Below are 16,735 nucleotides of genomic sequence, written 5' to 3' on the forward strand. Positions count from 1 at the left end.
AATTTATGATTCGCAGGGTAACAGGACTTCTATTTAATTTACATTCAGTAGTTCAAAGTCAGTGATTATACACAGCCTGGAGCTGCATACTTCATTGCAAAGTTCTGACCTACATCTTTTTACGCAACAAACATGAATGTTTATAATGTTGTACTTGCATGTGATGGTTCAGCAGAACAACTAAGTCATATCCTGAGTATTTTAGATCCTGTAAACAAATTCCACTAGTTTAATCAGAAAGGAATGAGCAGGTAAGTAAAAATATTACTTTACTTACCAGCCATGGTGGTGGTGGTCCTTTCATGGGTAAACTTTTCAGTTTTAGATGCTAAAAGAGATTTTTAAAAAAGATACTGAAATTATTTGTCCATTGCAATCACAAGTATTACCCCAAACAAGCTTAAGTTTCTAATTACATGTGTTGCATATGTAATACCCACTCAACAAAAGTTACCAAACCTGGAAGTTCAGTATCTTATTAATACGGGAGAGAGTCTAACTTCTTACAATTTAGATTTAATGATAAATGCTTATTTTAAATTTCAGAAAAAGCCTATACCATTTGGCCAATTTGGAATAAAGTCTTAAAAACTCAAGGATGAATCAAAGGACAATGGGACACTTCAGTAGAAGGTGCTTTTATAATCAAGACTCTTACCTCTTCTTGAGCCAATGGCCTGAATTTAGTTTGATATCGACTTAATTCTACATTTAAACGATGAACCGTCCTTTTCAAAGCATCATTTTCATCTACCAGTTCTTGCGCTTGTTGTCTGAGAGAAAGCAATTCTCTAGCCTCCTCTATCAAAACAAACATCCAACAAGAAATTTCAATCAAAATTCAGGGAATGTTCACAATAATTTGTAAATTGTAGGAAAAAACCTTCAGTAAGCTAGAATCATAAGAGAACTTCTCTCAAAATAATACAGTGGAATAAACCCATGAAAAAATACTAACAAGAAAATATTACATTTCAAACCACCAACTAATTCTTTTTCATGACCATGTAAGTATTCTTTGACAAAAATCTTATACATGTAGAAAATACTGATCGGAAAATACTCTGCACAGATACTTGCTCAAGTCAGTAAGTGAAAACCTGCTACTGCAGGAACAGATTGTAAGAAAATAGAAAAATCAAACAAGGTAACTACACGTGTTTCTCCCACCTTCTCTATGTGACTTCTCTGCAGCTTCTTTAAGTCTTGTGTTCTCTTGTTTTAGTCTCTTCAGCTTTAATTGCTGTTCTTCCATTTGCTGTTTTGTTCCCTGAAATTGCTGGACTATAGCCTGGTATGCCTTGTTCAAAGACCAGTTTTCTTGTTTTAGTTCTCTGAATATCTCTTTACTTATATTTTCCTGTGCTTGTCTTGCCCGTACAGACAAATCTGTAATACCATAGTACAATGTATTTAAATAGTTTTCAGACTCGGAGTTCAGCAAGTTGTAATACTTATTTCCTAATATTAGCATTATGTGTGAATGGTATCTCTAAGACATTAATCAGCTCATGGCTCCCATAAGATAAGGCCAGAAAGAATGAGAAAGTGGATTTGGAAAGAGAGCTACATAGTAGAGTGGCTGAAAACTCCCACCTTTTCTTTCAGACACTGAAAACATTCCTTCCTTAAAGGGAAAAGAAAGTGTCAGCAGATCTCCCTCTCCCTAGCATCAGTGACTAGAGAGGTAAGACAGAAATATTCACTGAATTGCATGCAGTCTGCATGGACCAGTCAGTCCTCTTGATCCCTCCTTAGTTCTATCCCCTATGTAATGAAAGCTTTGCCCTCCTTCTCACTGAACAGGCTTTAATGATCTATTACTGAACAGAAGCTACTTAACAGCCCTTACAGAAGTAACACTTAGAATCATCTGCAAAATCATGGATATACTTGTTGCATCAGTAATAACAGATCACACATTCAAATTTTTCTTCCATCTGTGTGGGCAGAAAAGCTTCCTAAAACGAAAGCTGAGATTCTACCCTTACCATCAGACTTTTAAGAGTCAGCATTATCTAGTAGCACATAGGCGTGAATATAGCTTAGTATAGAACAGATCTCTAGTAAAGAATATATAGAGATTTGGAACTATCTCTTGCAATTGATGACATATGACACAGCTTAATGTGTTTAGTAATATTTCAGGCACTTATGGTCACTGTAAACTTCCTGTGAAAAGGCACAGGATACTTGGACAGCACAGAAATACACAAAAACCCAGTAACTCATGACATATTCCATCCATGTGACACACAAAGCTCAGAAGGTGCTGTGCCTGGAATTGTTACATGGATACAGTAACATACAAATAAGGCATTGGACAGACCATGCATCTGCTATCACTGTATGTCTACCACTTTGGTCGCAATGGAATACTTAATAATGATGACATCCTCTAGTGTAGATGAAATTTAAGGGATTGGAGAGTTTTAGTCTGACTTTATAACATCATTTCACAATCATGTATTTAAGATTTCAAAAGTCACTCAGATTGTAAAATCAAAGCAAGCCTAAATCACCTAACAAAAATCCTGGAACTACTGTTTCATACATATGACACAGCACTTAGCACTTTCACACCTCCTGTACGGGAGAATTGCTTCCCCTTCTCCCCCCAGTTTAGGTTTAGAGAATACAAGCAGGAAAATATATTTTTTATATATATGTGCATAGTATTAAAGCGAAGATGTGCAGTAAACTAATAGAAAAATCAGAAGTACCTGGGGATGGTGGAGGCTTTCCACGTATCAGATTTTCAGATAATGATTTTTCTTCCTAGCAGAGAAATAAAGAATTAGATAATCTGCTTTAAAAGTTACTTTCTGAAGTACTCTGAACAGCATCACTACTGGAGAATTTAAGAAACAGAACTTTTGAAGCAGTTTGCTTTATATCAACAATTTCTCATTTATGCATTTTTATATAATTTTGCCACTTATCACTCCCATCAGTCACTTGTGGACACTTAAATTTAGTATTTTTCTTTAGATGTACAGTCCTCAAACCAATTTTATTGCTGCCATAAAAGATACATAAGCATAAAGCTTCTTGACCAAACAGGATGGACAATAGCTTCCAAATGTCAGTTTGCATAAAATAAGACTTTAGGATAGTAAATTATGACATGCACTGTCAGTCCGTAACTGTGACCCAGTGAATAAATTAAAAGGTAAAATATATGTGGTCAAGAACTTGAAGAAAGAAAGGGACCTTAACAATGGAAGAACTGACCATTTTTGTAAATAATGTTCTAGCAACTTGATCTAGGAAACTAAACTTCTGGGTATTCTTTTTCAAGCTTATGAAAGCGTGCAGATAGGCCCAGCTGGAAAACCAGATAAAAATTTGCTGCAGCCAGGCTTAAACTTGAAAATTAACAGTAAGAGTCATCTCTTGCTATATAATATGATGTCTTTCACTCTCAGTTTCATTATTTCACATGAAGAACAACAGAAGATATATTTAAAAATGAATTAACAAACCTCAACTTTTATATGGCCTATTTACCTACATAATCATACTTTTTCAAAATGAATTACTATCCATTTTTGTACTCAAAAAAAAAAATATTCCCTAGTAGCAATACTAATTTTCTTTTAAGTGACTGTAAACTATCAGCTCTTTACTACACTCTTTTCCCCAAAATTTACAAATTAATCTTCTTACCTTTAAATTCAAGTCAAAATGTTGGTCTTCTGCCAAATTAAAACAGATTTTTCAGTCAATTAAAAAAAAAGGCATTTGTAAGTCTGTAAACTGTAAGGATTCATATGGATATGTAACCATATATATACTGCAAATAAATTTATGTAAGACAGTCCTCCCAAAATCACAAATTACATCACTGACTTTCCATTCCCTCTCTCATGGTGTATCTGGAGACTGATATGAGACCTTATGTTACCTCATGCTGTATAAATGTAACTATGGAAGAAATGAAGCTGTACTGCTATCTTCCACAATGATTAAGTTCACTAAAGGACAAATTAAATATTTCTATTGATTTTACTGAGCTTAAATTCTACTGCATCTCTGAAAGAGGCAAGTGCAAATCTGACCACTCCTGAGATCTGCAGCACTTGCTATGCAGAAGTGGGATAAGAAACTGTTTATGTATCCCATTACTTTCAGTTTAATGCATCCACTTCCCAAATGGTTCCCAAAGCAACCTATTCTTCCTGAAAATTGTTCTCTGTGAAGTTTTTCAAGTAACTCTACTGAAATGGTATTGAAATAGTACTGCGAGTCACGTAAATGATGAAAAAGACACAGACTTTTCCAAAACGAGGCAGTTCTGCTTCCTGGTTTATATCCAACAGCTAGTAGACCTCTGCCATCCTCTGTCAAAACTGCATATTGCAGCTCTGCAGCAAATCCTGATACCCACTTCTCCAGATTTTAAAAGAATGGACAAGATAATTATGTAATAAATTCATAATTGCTCTTACTCTCTTGCAATATTTTTTCCTTCACAATATTCTATTGTTAGAAGAAAACAGCCTAATGACATAGAATCATAGAATAGTTAGGATTGGAAAGGACCCTAAGATCATCTAGTTCCACCTCCTCCTGCCATGGGCAGGGACACCTCACACTAAAGCATGTCACCCAAGGCTCTGTGCAACCTGGCCTTGAACACTGCCAGGGATGGAGCATTCACCACCTCCCTGGGCAACCCATTCCAGTGCCTCACCACCCTTACAGTAAAGAATTTCTTCCTTATATCCAATCGAAACTTCCCCTGTTTAAGTTTGAACCCGTTACCCCTTGTCCTGGCACTACAGTCCCTCACGAAGAGTCCATCCCCAGCATCCCCATAGCCCCCTTTCAGATACTGGAAGGCTACTATGAGGTCTCCATGCAGCCTTCTCTTCTCCAGGCTGAACAGACCCAACTTTCTCAGCCTGTCTTCATACAGGAGGTGCTCCAGTCCCCTGATCAATCTCATGGCCCTCCTCTGGACTTGTTCTAACAGTTCCATGTCCTTTTTATGTTGAGGGCACCAGAACTGCACACAATACTCCAAGTGAGGTCTCCCAAGAGCAGAGTAAAGGGGCAGGATCACCTCCTTCAACCTGCTGATCATGCTCCTTTTGATGCAGCCCAGGATATGGTTGGCTTTCCGGACTGCGAGCACACACTGAAGCTGGCTCATGTTCATCTTCTCATCTGTAAGGGTGGTGAGGCACTGGAATGGGTTGCCCAGGGAAGTTGTGAGTACTCCATCCCTGGCAGTGTTCAAGGTCAGGCTGGACAAAGCCTTGGGTGGAGTGGTTTAGTGTGAGGTGTCCGTGCGCATGGCAGGGGGGTTGGAACAAGTGGGGTCTCAACAAGAGCAGAGTAGAAGGGCAAAGCAGAGTAGAGAGGCATACAACACGAGAGGGCATACCTATATAAGACATACTGCATTAGAGGGTGATACTATATGATAATTTTACTCCTAAGGGGAAATAAGGGCCTTAAAGGTGTGCATTTTCACTTAAAGCAAGCTTATTTACCTTGTATTTGCACATTTGACTCATTCACCAGCACCTGAAACTCAGTTTCATGAGAAGGCACCTTCTTCTTTTCACCATTTGTACTAGGAGATGGTGAAAACTCTTCCTATATAAAGATAAGACAAGCCAAAATCATGGTAACACTGTTGAAATAATCCATGTGTCTTGACATCTGTATGAAATCTTCAGCATACTACTGTCCCAGTCGCATACAGAATTCTACTCCAATATTTTAAGACAGTAAATTAGAAGACATAACCATTTTTTGCTTGTTTTAGGGCTCTGTCTATATAAAATCTATACCTTAAAATGATCAATAAGAGGTAGGAAACTATCATAGCCATTTAGTTCACAAGGCAAAAATACTCTGTCACCTTATTCAGTCACAAGAGCCTCTGAAATTATCCTACATTTACTTGTTTGCTCTTAATAAAAGGCCAACCATTTATCTACTGTATCACAGCACTGAGGGATTCAAGAATAATTTTTAACACTGCCTTCACTATTTTTCCCCTGTTAATGGGATACAAGTGTCCCACATATTCCACTCACTCCCTTTTTTTACCCCTCATTCCCTCCTCTCTGACTACTATCTCTTCAGTCAGGGGCATTTTCTGGTTTCTTTCACATACATAGCATTTTATTGCCTCTTTACTATTCAGTTACTTCTTCCCGTTTGCTAAAATATTTTTTTTGCATAATTTTAGACTGAATTTTAAATGTGTCTTAGGAGTATTAAGCTGCCCATTGCTTGTTATTACTTGTTAAGAGAATCCAAAACTGTAACATAGAAAAGTCCAGTGGCTTTCAAGACAATGATTTTGTTTGATTCTGAATACCCTGTCTCTATCTAGGTTTCTGGTCATTAGTACAATACTGAATCATTAACCATTTAAAAGTAGAGTTCCTACTGCTTTTAACAATCTACTTACACAATTGTTATGCTCAACATAAAATATTGGACATTTTACAAGACTAAATTATGCGCAATTACTATATACAATACCAGTGTCTTTTGGTAAGAAAAAGTATGTAATAACTGGGGATATGCAACCTGAGATCAACAAACCTAACTCAGGTAGGAGTAAAGGAAACACAAAAAGAAAGATGTGAAATAAAAATTTATTAACTGTCTGATGAATGAGAATGAAAAGTCTTAAAAATATTTAATATTTGCATGAATATATTAAAACGTGGTAACACATTTAAAACTCCTACCTTTTTCTTCTTGCAAGAAACAGTATAAACAGCATTGGTTCTAACAGTTTCTCCCCTTCCCTCATTACTCTGACAGCTGGACTCTGCCTCTTTTTCAGCATCCGAAAGATAGGTATCCATGTCCTCATCCTCACCATAATTGCCCGATATTTCCAAGGACTGCACAGGAGATCTGTCACTACCATCAAAATTCCAGTTGGGCCTGCAAGTAGAAAGCAGTTTAAAGTCTTAGCATTGCTTACTTTTCCATAAAAATAAGCACTAGTAAAGTAGAACAATGGTCTTACAATATATACAAGTCCAAATAGCCAAAACAAATAGATATCTAAGCTTCTGTTAGCTGCAAATGAGGAATATAGCCTATCTGTATGGTTTGAAATAAATGATTAACACTGCAGCCCCATTTTCTTCTCTGTTTTAAAAAGAAAGCCAGATCAGAGATAGGAGGTTGCTAACTCTACTAGAAGAAGAGCTTATTTAGCACAAAGGAAATATCTGATGTAATTCAGATGATTACTCAGTGATTAACTGTTTGTGTAATTGATTGTTATTTGGCAGAAATAATACATGTTTTTACATGTGACTGCTGTGTAATTCAAATCTCAATGTTATGCATACAGTGAAAACTGTATGCAAACAACACTTTATAAGAAATGGGGTAAGGACTGCAAATGCTTCAGACCCAATTTATGATGTGATGAGAAACAGTCAGTAGCTATAATAGCACGAGTTTGCTGTAACTATTTAGAAAAATTTTAGCATTGGCAAATTGTATTTGTAATACAAGATATCAAACCAAAAAGTATACACTACCCCATTCCGATCTCTGTGGCTGTAGCATATGGTTCAAAACATTCCTGTTCCACATAGCTGGAATCACTTTCAGAAAGCGATCGCTGCCGAGGCTGAGGAATAGCAACAGTGCGCCCTGTTAGTGTTGTTGCAAGGATAGCAGCTGCTAGAGCTGATCTGGAACAAAACAGAATACAGCAATGAAACAATACTGATGTCTCCTCTGTGCTCCACATTTTATGATTTTTTTTTTGTTGCAAAATATTTTCACTATTTAAACAAAGCAAAATGTTCAGTTAACAGGCATCAGCAACAAAACTCCCAAAGTAAAACACAAAACTGGACAAGCTATTTTAACACAGCTATCTTAAGAGTAAAGTACAATATCTATTGGGTTTTCCAAATCACATGCATGAAAATCATGGAATATACTGAGTTACATTCCCCAAATTGACAAAGATAATTTACAGTACTTAACATTCACTTTAGCCATAACAATACTACCTGGCATTGTGTTGAAAAAGTGTTCCATATTCTGTTATTTTGCCTTCTAGTTTCCATTATTCCCTAATCTGAACATTTTACTGGTAACTGAAGCTGTTAATAAACGCTGGCACATTGCAGAGTAGGGCAAGTATAAGCAGACAGAAGCGCCTATTTGTGGGATGCTGTGGAGAATAGGGAAGAGTAAGATGTAGAGGAAAAAAACAAGTAGGAACAAAGATTAAAGAAGAGAAACAGTGAGGACTATAAAAGAAATAACAGCAACTGGAGGCCAAAAAGGAAGAAGAAATGAACTAGGATTAAGTAGGAATGTTACAGACACTAGAAAGACCAAGGAAGACAACCAGAACTGAACTAAACAGAGATAAAACAAATAAAAAACTGTAAGAAACTACAAATGAAAACTAAAAGTTCTATTTACAAAAACTAAAGTTCTATTTTCTATTTATGCAACTTTCCTATGCAGATAATTCAAATCCAATCCAGCATGGTTTTACATGCCAATTTTATTGTCCCTGCTTTTTTTAATACACAATAAAGTGGCATGTTAGTTACATTAAATTTATGCTTTTCTAATGAGCTAACATTTCCTGACTCATGGTACTAATACTGTTACAGTCCTACACGCTACTGTAGCCAAATTAAAAATTGCCCCAACTTTAAACAGTTAATTTGTCTTTAATTGACTCAAATTTATAGTAAGTTATATATTCATAATGGTCATTGTCCTAATGATTCAGCATGCTTAGGAGTGGAAGAAAAACAGGAATCTTTAAAATTCAAAGAAGGAAACTGGCCCAGTTAAAAATACATTCTATTTATGAAAAGGTATACATAAATACTACAACAAGGACATGCAATTCTTCTAATCATGCTTTTCTAGTGTCCAATTGCAACTGATGAAACAAAAACCAAACCAAAACAAAGAACTAGACACCTACCTGGGCCTTTCTGGAGAAGGGTTTGGACTACGAGGGGGAGGGGTGCGGGGAACTGCAGGTTTAGGAGCTATGGTAGCAGCAGGGACGAGGCCATGAGCTATATGTTTCTAAATAAGTTAAAATAAAATTAGTTGACAATGACTGTAAGGATCACAATTAAAAAAAACCCAACAACCCACAGAACTGAACATGCACAAAACCTAACAATGCAAAATAACTTAAAAAGAACAATTACATGCAATTAATGTAAACAAACTAAATGGTTTCAAGTTTAACTTTTTAACATGTATGAACAGCTGTTAATAAAGGTTAGAAATATAATTTACGTAAGACTAATGCAAGTAGGTTTTCCATTCACTGTATTATAATCTGCAAAAAAAGAATTTGAACTTACTCAATTCAAGTTTGGCTTGGTTTGGTTTTGTTGTTATTTTTTTTCTTCTGTACATATACAATAGAAAAGGAGTAGTAAAAATTTACAAAGCCTGGCAAAATCTGGGAGCAGATTCTCCTGGAAGGCATGCTAGGGCACATGAAAAACAAGGTGCTTGGTGACAGCCAGCATGGCTTCACTAAGGGGAAATCCTGCCTGACTAATTTAGTGACCTTCTATGATGGGGCTATGGAACTGATGGACAGGGGTAGAGCATTTGATGTCATCTACCTGGACTTGTGCAAAGCATTCAACACTGTCCCACACAACATCCTTGTCTCTGAATTGGAGAGACATCAATTTGATAGGTGGACCACTCGGTGGATAAAGAACTGGCTGGATGGCCACACACAAAGAATTGTGGTCTGTGGCACAATGTCCAGCTGGAGACCAGTAATGAGTGGTCTTCCTCAGGGACCAGTGTTGGGAACGGTCTTGTTTAACATCTTTGTCGCTGACATGGACAGTGGGATTGAGTGCACCCTCAGCAAGTTTGCCTATGACACCAAGCTGTGTGGTTCAGGTGATACCCTGGAGGGAAGGAATGCCATCCAGAGGGACCTTGACATGCTTGTGAGGTGGGCTGATGGCAACATTATGAAGTTTAACCATGACAAGTGCAAGGTCCTGCACCTGGGTCAGAGCAATCCCACACACAGCTACAGGTTGGGCAAAAAGGAAATTCAGTGCAGCCTTGTGGAGAAGGACTTGGGGGTGTTGGCTGATGAGAAAATGAACATGAGCCAGCTTCAGTGTGCGCTCGCAGTCCGGAAAGCCAACCATATCCTGGGCTGCATCAAAAGGAGCATGATCAGCAGGTTAAAGGAGGTGATCCTGCCCCTTTACTCTGCTCTTGTGAGACCTCACCTGGAGTATTTTGTGTGCAGTTCTGCTGCCCTCAACATAAAAAGGTCATGGAACTGTTAGAACAAGTCCAGAGGAGGGCCACAAGATTGATCAGGGGACTGGAGCACCTCCCATATGAAGACAGGCTGAGAAAGTTGGGTCTGTTCAGCCTGGAGAAGAGAAGGCTGCATGGAGACCTCATAGCAGCCTTCCAGTATCTGAAAGGGGGCTATGGGTATGCTGGGGATGGACTCTTCGTTAGGGACTGTAGTGACAGGACAAGGGGTAATGAGTTTAAACTTAAACAGCAGAGGTTTAGATTGGATGTAAGGAAGAAATTCTTTACTGTGAAGGTGGTGAGGTACTGGAATGGGTTGCCCAGGGAGGTGGTGAATGCTCCATCCCTGGCAGTGTTCAAGGTCAGGTTAGATGAAGCCTTGTGTGGCATGCTTTAGTGTGAGGTGTCCTTGCCCATGGCAGGGGGTTCGGAACTAGATCTTAATTTTGAGTGATTTTCTGTGATTCTATGAAATACCAGCGCAGAAAAACTGGGGCTAGAGTTCCCTACAAACAGTACTTTGAATAGAATCACATAATGGTTGAAGTTGAAGGGGAGCTCTTGCAATTATATAATCCAAGTCCCTGCTCAAAGCAGGGCAAACTAGAAAAGGCTGCTTGGGATCCTCTCCAGTTGGGTTTGGAGTATCTCCAAGGCCGGAGACTCCACAACCTCCCTGGGCAACCTGTTCTATCATCACAGTATTTTTTTAATTATTACTGTGGACCACCCTTACATTGGTCCTTACAGTATATTTTTATATTATTACATTTAAGTTGAATTTTTTGTGTTGGAATTTGTGCTCATCTGCCTCTTGTCTTTTCTCTACACATCGGAAAACACTATGTCATAACCAAGCACATCACCTTTTTTATGGAGTAAAACAAGCTAAGTTTCTGGTATTTCTGCAACAGATTGGAGGTTGGGTGTTTTGACTGTTTTGGTTGCTCGTGCATGTGTATGTGTATGTGTGTGTGTGTGTCCCAGTTATTCTTGGCTGTCTTTTCCAGCAGGGTAATGAACAGGTGAACTGTGGAGTATTTCTGCACAGGAAGGTGCATCAAGTAACTAAATGATGCATTACAAAGACTTGTCTTTTTACTCGGTCTTATACTGCAAATGCTCTTTAATTCTAAGTCTGTCTGGCATGCACCATTTTGTTGACTATTAACAGCAGATGTCTTACTGTGATTACCAGGGAATACAGCTGAGGGAGAAGGATGCTGTCAAACCTCAAAGGAAGACAATTTAAAATCAATGCTTTGTTTTCATTCTAATAACAAAAAACCCCGCTTCAATTACTTCAAGAGCGTTGGATACCAACATCCGCACCTTTGCTAGCAATACTACAACCCTTGGCTGCTCTAATCTTTCACTATAAGCTTTCATCAGTTCCCTCTGCAGCAGCAGCCGTGTGCTCGGAAGGTCACCTCCACAAACACTATCAGAGACCAAGCTGCGCGTCCGCCTGGGGATCCAGCCCCGACAGCGCCGGGAGGTGAAGGGAGGGAACCGCACCCCACCGGGTGCTCTGGAGCAGACACGCAGGTCCAGAGCCGAGGGAAGCACCGCTCTCCGCACACATTTTCTGTGCTTAGGATTTCTCTTTCTTCCTGCTTTTCACTTTAAAGTGCTCTGCCATCACCGGCATCAACTACAACACGAGGCCGCCTTCCCCGAGTGCCTCCGCTCGCCCCGCCCAGGCATGGCCCCCCGCCTGATCCGCTAGCCCAGTTTCACGGGCACGGAGACGCGGAGCGGCAGGAGTGGTACTCACGAAGGCGCCTGTACGGCCTCTCCTGAAGCTGAACGCCATTGAAGTCTCCACCGCCTCTCGCGTACTTGCTCTCCGCATCCGACGCTTCTCTCGTCGCGACCCGCCTAGTAACAACGGCGCGACTGATTTGCTACGGGTTTGGGCTACCCAATCACTACGCACCTTACTCACTCCTCTACCGGCCTTAGCAACCTACCAGTGGTGAGGCCCGCCCCACCTCGCCTTCTCATTCGCTCACGGGTGGCTGGGCTCTCGCTTCCTATTTGCTGCCTCCGGTGTCAGCCAGGTGCGCTCCGAGGCGGGCTGTTCGTGTGGTGTCGTGGGGAGACGCCTCTTCCGAGCGGGGACCTGGTGATCCCGGCTGCTTTCTCCGGCGACTGAGGAACAGCTGCGGCCCTGCGAGGTCGGGGCCCCCGGGACGGAGCTCAGCCTCTTGCGGGCAGGTCAGTGGTGGCCTCGCGGGACCTTCAGGGAGGTTCCCCCTCTCCTCTCGGAGGAGCCCGGGAGGGCTGCAAGATGCGGCTCGGGGTGGTGGTGTTTGCGGTCGTACCGGCTCGTCTTTGGCTCTTTAAATCGTGCCTTCCCCTCAGAGGCTCCGGTTTTCCCCTGAAGTCAGAACACTGCATAAAGCTGAACATCATTTCTGCCTTCTAATAATCTGGCTGGAGACTTCTACCAGCTGAGGGCTGGAGATGCCGCTGGAACCAGCTTTGTAATTGAAGCAGGCTTTCTCCCAGCAAGGGTGGATGAAGGCATAGAAAAGGCAGTGTGCGTTTGTGGTTTGATTTTGGTTTTGTTTTGTTTTTTTTCTAACCATCAGTTTGTCATTATTCAGGTATTTTTCTTACTGACTGTGTAGTTAGTAGAACTTGCAAACAAACAGCCTGTATTCAAGTAAACAGAGATGCTTACTGATTTTAAAAGATGGCATCAGAGGAGATAGTGTCTCTTCCAGAGTATTACATCTTACATATTTTAATAATAAAGATTGGAACAGGTTTATAAAATGTGTTAATCTCTTTTCCACCATTTTTTCTAGGGTATAACTGTTACCAATGACAACGAAAGCAAACTTTCCTGTGGTAGCAGGATCTATAGTTGTACCTTACGGGCATGTGATTGGAAATGAGAAGTGGAGAGGGTCAGAGATAGCCCAAAGGCTACAAGGTAAGCACAAGCTGGAAGAGGAAAAGCAATCTGGGCAAAGCATTCCCCTCTGTTGCTCAGTATGGTTAAAATTGCCTGGAATATGCTTTGCTCTGTGTCTGATTGATCCTGTATTTGTGGTGCAATCTATGTTAGCAGTCTGAAAATTATTTTTTGTCTATCATGTATCTCCATGGTCAGTTCTGTCATATTTGCACAGCTGTGGAGCACTGCAGGGAAGCAGCAGAAAAGTATCTATTTCTTGGTAACCACAGCAGTGGAACTATTGTGAATACACATCTCCAAGACATCCTTTGAATTTACATGGATACTGGGACTATGCTATCATCTCTTGGCACTGCAAACTAAATTAAGGTGATCTTTCCAGGGTAGCATATGATAGTCTTTGTTAAAGACCATAGTTCACCAAGAAGCTACAGTACATTCAAGTCTGTAGTTTGGAAGTGTTATTAATTGACATTACTAAAGGCATTACACAGTACTTTGAATTGCTTATACCAGCTTTGCTTAAAAAGGTGAAAAGCTTTCAAAGAATATGAAGTTCATTGGCAAGTCACTAGGATTACTGACACATTAGGAAGATTATGCTGTGAAGTATTTATTAGTATATTTTAAACTACTGTATTTTTTTTGTTAACCATCTCACCTTCAGGGAGAATTAGACTCATCTTTGAAGATGACTTGGGACTTGTGGATTTTCATATTTCAAACAGAATTTGCATTTTATATATTTCTGAAGCAGATTTGGTTGCAGGGGATGAATTCAAACGAAGATTGGTTCGGTTTAGGAATGTAAGTACTACACAGAGAAGAGTTTTCATGCTTCTGTGTTTTTTATAAATTCTAGTAGAGCTTAACTTCTGTGACAGTTTACATCTGAAAGCTGAAAAAATAAGCAGCTGTGTAACTGTTGTATTAAACCTCAGTACAGTAGCTGCAACTTCTAGTTTTCCTTTGTTCCACTTCCAGGCAGCTCATACTCAAGAGAAATTTTCTCTCTGTTGCATTGCATCTACTTGTCATTAACAAAGTCTCTTCTCTTTTTTTCATCTCTATACAGGCCAGTAGTCTTGGGGGAATTGTAATTGTAGAGAAAACTCAAATAAGTGATCAGTACTTCTTAGCAGTACAAAAGCTTGTTGTGCTAGAACTTGGAATGGTGTTGCTTCCTGTGGCAAATCAAGGAGAAGCTTCTCAACTTATTATTCAGCTAGTAAGTTTTTACATTAGTGGAAAAATATGACACATGAGAATGACCTGTTTTCTCACACTCATCACCCTTTTCAGAAAGAATACCTGGGATCTTAAAGGAACACAACGTATTTTGTTGCTTAAATGTAAAAAATAAATATCCTGCAACAGTAATAGTTCTGTGGAAAGAGGGCTTTTCTGGAAACAAAGAAAAAAGGTGAAGAGTACTGTATTTTTTTTCTATGTGATCATGCACTGAGATGCCACCAAAGATTAGGCAATCCTCATTTCAGTTCTCTGTCAAAAACAACATGAAATTTTGCCTTGTCTCATGCTGGGGAAACTGCTCTTAGTTGTTTCTCTTTTCCTTTATCCCTTCCCTGATTGCATCAAAAAGATGACAAATTCATTGTTTTAATTCATGATTGGTATTAAAGACACTTGGCTTCCTAGTGAGATGTTGTGGATCTGCTTTAAAGCCCATAATAAGGGCACACACTTAAGGATGGAGCTTGTTAAAACTTCCCAGTTATTGCATTGAACTCAGTTAAGATGAAAGGAACTATTATAAACCACAAAAGCAGCTCACCAGCAGAGGGCACTTAGTGTCGCTTACGAGTTTGTTTTGCTTCAGGTCCGTGAACAAAGTAAGGATCACAGCGGTAACCCCTTTCTCCGTAAACAATGTTCTCGGCTGGCAGAGCCATCGGTGTTTCGGACGGTGCAACAAATTCCAGGAGTTGGGAAAACAAAAGCCTTGCTTTTACTGCAACAGTTTGGAAGTATCCACCAGCTTTGCAATGCATCTGTCGAAGAGCTTGAGCTAGTAGTTGGACAAACGGCAGCACAACAAATCTACACTTTTCTATGTTCTTGACAGGCACTTGTAGTGCTGTTTTGGAAAACCTTTTGTTTGTTTCTTAGAATTATGAAATTTTGTTTTCAATATTAGCATATTACGGCAATTTCTATAATCCTGGTAACAGTTGGACGGTGTTGACTGATTATCTAAGTGTTCTGCTGCTACTGCTTGACAGCTATTCTACCCATGTGGATTAAGCTGTGAAAATGGCTTTGGGAAGAGGGCTGTAAAGTGTTTTTATCGGTCTTGTAAAAAAACAAGTGAGAACGCAGTCTTTTTCAGCATCCATGGAAAAATATGGAGAAACAATTTGCTTGCCTGCTTTCATCTTCCAGAAGTAAACACCTTGTTATAATACTGGGACGTGTGATCTCAGTAGTTGGAGACGTGAATTACAGTGCTTTAAATAGGTAGCAACTATTGCTTTATAGTAATATATTTTAGAACATTTTGGAATTCCTTTGGAAAGTCCTACAGGAATAAATCAGTATATTTTGAAATATTATTGAGTGTCCTGTATTAATTATAAATTATAATATGCTCTACAACCAAAATAGTATGCAAAACTTTTACCAAAATTCATAATTTGCCTTATTCTTCCAGTATTCATGTTTTCAAAAGCTATTTGTGAAGAGGATGATTAGTTTTCCTGACATCCTGCATTTGATTTTAAATTATATATTTATCCTAGTTAATAAGAGTAAAATAGCCTTTTCCCTTTGGTGCCCATTAAGGAGGTGTATAAAAAGCTTTCGGTCTGCTTGGGTTTTGGATCACAGCAGGAAAACAGCTGAGCAGGATTTTCAACTCCCTTTTGTAAACTAAAGAGAAGTGAGTAATAGAACCTTGGCACCTTTGTGACCAACCTCACCTGCTGGTTTGCAGATAAACCTGTGTTGTGGTTTAAGCCCATTTGGTAATTTAGCACCACCCAGCTGTACACTCACTCCCCTCTTCTCCCCTCTGGGTGGAATGGGGAGGAGAATCGAAAGAATGTAAACCCCATGGGTTGAGATAAGAACAGTCCAGTAACTAAGGTATAACACAAAATCACTACTGCTGCCACAAATAATGATAAGGGAAATAAGGGAAGAGGATATAAAACTAAAAACGAAAAGGAAAAAAAACACCAATAAATGTAAGCGATATGCAATACAGCTGCTCACCACCTGCTAACCCATACCCAGCTTGACCCAAGCCACGTTCTTGGCCTTGCGGGTGACTCCCCCCAGTTTCTATACTGGGCATGATGTGCTGTGGTATGGATAACCCCTTTGGCTAGTTTGGGTCAGGTGTCCTGTCTGTGCTTCCCCCCTGCTTCTTGTGCCCCTAGTCTCTGCCAGAGCATGAGATTGAAAAGTCCTTGATCAGAGTATGCATTACTTAGCAACAACTAAATCACGTGTCATCAGCACTGTTCCCAGACTAAAGCCAAAACACAGCAC

At 39.6% G+C, this 16,735-nt stretch overlaps 2 protein-coding genes across 2 annotated transcripts in view; one reads left to right on the plus strand and one right to left on the minus strand.

Annotated features, from left to right (window-relative positions):
- Positions 1 to 12,129, minus strand: part of CEP89 (centrosomal protein 89) — a 33,576-nt gene extending 21,447 nt beyond the window's left edge. Inside the window, exons 1-10 of the mRNA XM_031052015.2 lie at positions 12,071 to 12,129; positions 8,957 to 9,063; positions 7,533 to 7,688; positions 6,720 to 6,921; positions 5,502 to 5,607; positions 3,670 to 3,698; positions 2,724 to 2,778; positions 1,171 to 1,389; positions 659 to 801; positions 278 to 328 (exon numbers count right to left, since the gene is read on the minus strand). Coding sequence (XP_030907875.2) covers positions 278 to 328; positions 659 to 801; positions 1,171 to 1,389; positions 2,724 to 2,778; positions 3,670 to 3,698; positions 5,502 to 5,607; positions 6,720 to 6,921; positions 7,533 to 7,688; positions 8,957 to 9,063; positions 12,071 to 12,109 — 1,107 coding nt within the window. The 5' untranslated portion in view covers positions 12,110 to 12,129. The remainder of the gene's footprint in view (positions 1 to 277; positions 329 to 658; positions 802 to 1,170; positions 1,390 to 2,723; positions 2,779 to 3,669; positions 3,699 to 5,501; positions 5,608 to 6,719; positions 6,922 to 7,532; positions 7,689 to 8,956; positions 9,064 to 12,070) is intronic.
- A 246-nt stretch (positions 12,130 to 12,375) lies between these two features.
- On the plus strand, positions 12,376 to 15,759 carry FAAP24 (FA core complex associated protein 24). Its single transcript, XM_005152384.3, has 5 exons — positions 12,376 to 12,513; positions 13,110 to 13,237; positions 13,890 to 14,029; positions 14,298 to 14,450; positions 15,063 to 15,759. The coding sequence occupies exons 2-5, from the start codon at positions 13,126 to 13,128 to the stop codon at positions 15,303 to 15,305; spliced, it is 648 nt and encodes a 215-aa protein (XP_005152441.1). The 5' UTR covers positions 12,376 to 12,513; positions 13,110 to 13,125; the 3' UTR covers positions 15,306 to 15,759.
- The last annotated feature ends 976 nt before the right edge of the window (positions 15,760 to 16,735 follow it).

Source organism: Melopsittacus undulatus, chromosome Z (assembly GCF_012275295.1).
Source record: "Melopsittacus undulatus isolate bMelUnd1 chromosome Z, bMelUnd1.mat.Z, whole genome shotgun sequence".
NCBI classification, from domain to species: domain Eukaryota; kingdom Metazoa; phylum Chordata; class Aves; order Psittaciformes; family Psittaculidae; genus Melopsittacus; species Melopsittacus undulatus.